Below are 2,500 nucleotides of genomic sequence, written 5' to 3'. Positions count from 1 at the left end.
ACATTTCTCCAGAGGTTTCTGCTCATATAAACACATCTGGCAAGAAATATTCCGTTTGGTACACGACATTATCCCGCATGTGGCTCATGACCTTCACGCTCGGTGTGCAGCAGTCACCCAGAGTACAGTAATCATCACTCTCAGGCTGATTTAACATCAACTACCATCCAGTGTATGGAGTCGTGTGATTCAGGTGGATTACAAATAAAGCCTGTGGAAATGCAGTCGGAGGAAACAGTCGCTTACAATGATGTGATTTTTGCACAAGATATTTGTCCTGATAAAACAGGATGTAATCTTCAATTATAAAATCAAACAATACAATAAAAATTTTGCGTGTGTGTGTGTGTATGTGTGTGTTCAGACGTTTAAAAATGAACATTAGCAGCCTAATAAAAACCTGATAAAACGTAATAAACAATAGCTGATTATTTTACTAATAAGAATTTTACTAATTTTGATACAGAAACATATCACTTCAGGATATAAATAATACATTTTAAATTTATCACATAAAAATAAGTGGAGAACGTTTTAGAAAATTTTGATCTGGCTACTAAATAAAGCTACGCTTTGCTAATATACTGGGGTGTGTTTGTGACCAGTTTGTGTCTCAAAACACTAAGAAGGTTTAGAGGAGTTATTTTTGTTAGATAAATGGACAGAACGGTTTAATTATTTACCTTCTTCACTTGTAGAATAGCATTTTATCCAGTGTGGACTGTTCATGTGTGTGAGATGTTTCACTGTGTGTGTGTGTGTGTGTTCAGGTGGTGGCATATCACTACTGCCAGGCGGATAATGCCTACACGTGTCTGGTGCCTGAGTTTGTACACAACATCGCGGCGTTGCTGTGTCGAGCTCCTCAGCTGCAGGCATACAGAGAGCTGCTGCTGCGACAGCCGCACCTACAGAGCCTGCTCAGCCTGCGCTCCTGCGTCCAGGAACCAATCACAGCCTTCACACGCGGCCTGCTCGAACCACTGCACACGCTGCACAGGGGTGTGTATACACAAACAAACACACACACACAAACACACACACAAACACACACACACACACACAGCAGACAATAATCTCTGAGTTATTAATTTCACAGAAAATTGACCAGAGTGTAACTTTCTTACATTAGTGTGATGTTAGCATAAATTAGTGTGAGATTAGCATAGATTGTAGTGATGTTAGCATAAATTAGTGTGAGATTAGCATAGATTGTAGTGATGTTAGCATAAATTAGTGTGAGATTAGCATAGATTGTAGTGATGTTAGCATATATTAGTGTGAGATTAGCATAGACTGGTGTGATGTTAGCATAAATTAGTGTGATATTAGCATAGACTGGTGTGGTTAGCATACATTAGTGTGAGATTAGCATAGACTGGTGTGATGTTAGCATATATTAGTGTGAGATTAGCATAGATTGTAGTGATGTTAGCATAAATTAGTGTGAGATTAGCATAGATTGTCGTGATGTTAGCATATATTAGTGTGAAATTAGCATAGACTGGTGTGATGTTAGCATAAATTAGTGTGAGATTAGCATAGACTGGTGTGATGCTAGCATAAATTAGTGTGAGATTAGCATAGATTGTCATGATGTTAGCAAATATTAGTGTGAGATTAGCATAGATTGTAGTGATGTTAGCATATATTAGTGTAAGATTAGAATAGATTGTAGTGATGTAAGCAAATATTAGTGTGAGATTAGCATGGATTGTAGTGATGTTAGCATAAATTAGTGTGAGATTAGCATAGATTGTCATGATGTTAGCATATATTAGTGTGAGATTAGCATAGACTGGAGTGAAGCTAGATAATATTAGCAGTTAATCCATGTATGTTAATGTTGCTAGTTCGCTAAACTATGGTCAAGCTGTGCTTCTTGTGTATTCCTAAGTGTAATAAGTGAACCTAGTAAATGTGTGATGTGGTGGTCCTGTTTCAGAGCGTAAGGTGGCATGTGACGAAGATCTGATCGTCCTGATCGACGGCCTGAACGAAGCCGAGTTCCACAAACCAGATTACGGAGACACCATCGTTTCCTTCCTGTGTAAAACCATCGAGCGTTTCCCTCCATGGCTCAAACTGGTGGTGACAGTCAGGACCTCGCTACAGGTGTGTGTATAACACACACACACACACACACACACACACACACACACACAGAGCAAACATTTTCCTAAGGCAACGTCAGGGGAAAAAATCCTGTGGTGAATTTGGAATTATTTTAATGTTATTGTTATGTTAGCATAGACTGAAATGAAGTTTACATAGTCAAGCCTGATATTAGCTTAGAATGTTGTGAGCTTAGAAAGTAAGTAACGCTACAGTTTACCTACAGTTTAGAACGGTTACTACAGACTAGCACGACGTTAGCATAACCAACCACACCTCCCCCGCACTCTCTCTCTGTTAGGATATCACTCGTCTACTGCCGTTTCACCGGATCTCTCTGGACCGTCTGGACGAGAGCGACGCGATCGACTCGGACTTGCAGGGT

The 2,500-nt window shown here is 39.6% G+C and overlaps 1 protein-coding gene across 2 annotated transcripts in view; it reads left to right on the top strand.

Annotated features, from left to right (window-relative positions):
- tanc2a (tetratricopeptide repeat, ankyrin repeat and coiled-coil containing 2a) overlaps positions 1 to 2,500 on the top strand; it is a 126,896-nt gene that overhangs the window by 107,094 nt on the left and 17,302 nt on the right. For both annotated transcript variants that reach the window (XM_060896945.1, XM_060896944.1), the window contains 3 exons: positions 771 to 1,002; positions 1,946 to 2,115; positions 2,417 to 2,500. The exon at positions 2,417 to 2,500 is cut by the window's right edge and continues 195 nt beyond it. In XM_060896945.1, the coding sequence (XP_060752928.1) occupies positions 771 to 1,002; positions 1,946 to 2,115; positions 2,417 to 2,500 (486 nt within the window). The remainder of the gene's footprint in view (positions 1 to 770; positions 1,003 to 1,945; positions 2,116 to 2,416) is intronic.

The sequence above is a fragment of the Tachysurus vachellii genome, chromosome 21 (assembly GCF_030014155.1).
Source record: "Tachysurus vachellii isolate PV-2020 chromosome 21, HZAU_Pvac_v1, whole genome shotgun sequence".
Classification (NCBI taxonomy): Eukaryota; Metazoa; Chordata; class Actinopteri; order Siluriformes; family Bagridae; genus Tachysurus; species Tachysurus vachellii.
This window is presented reverse-complemented; position numbering and strand designations above follow the sequence as displayed.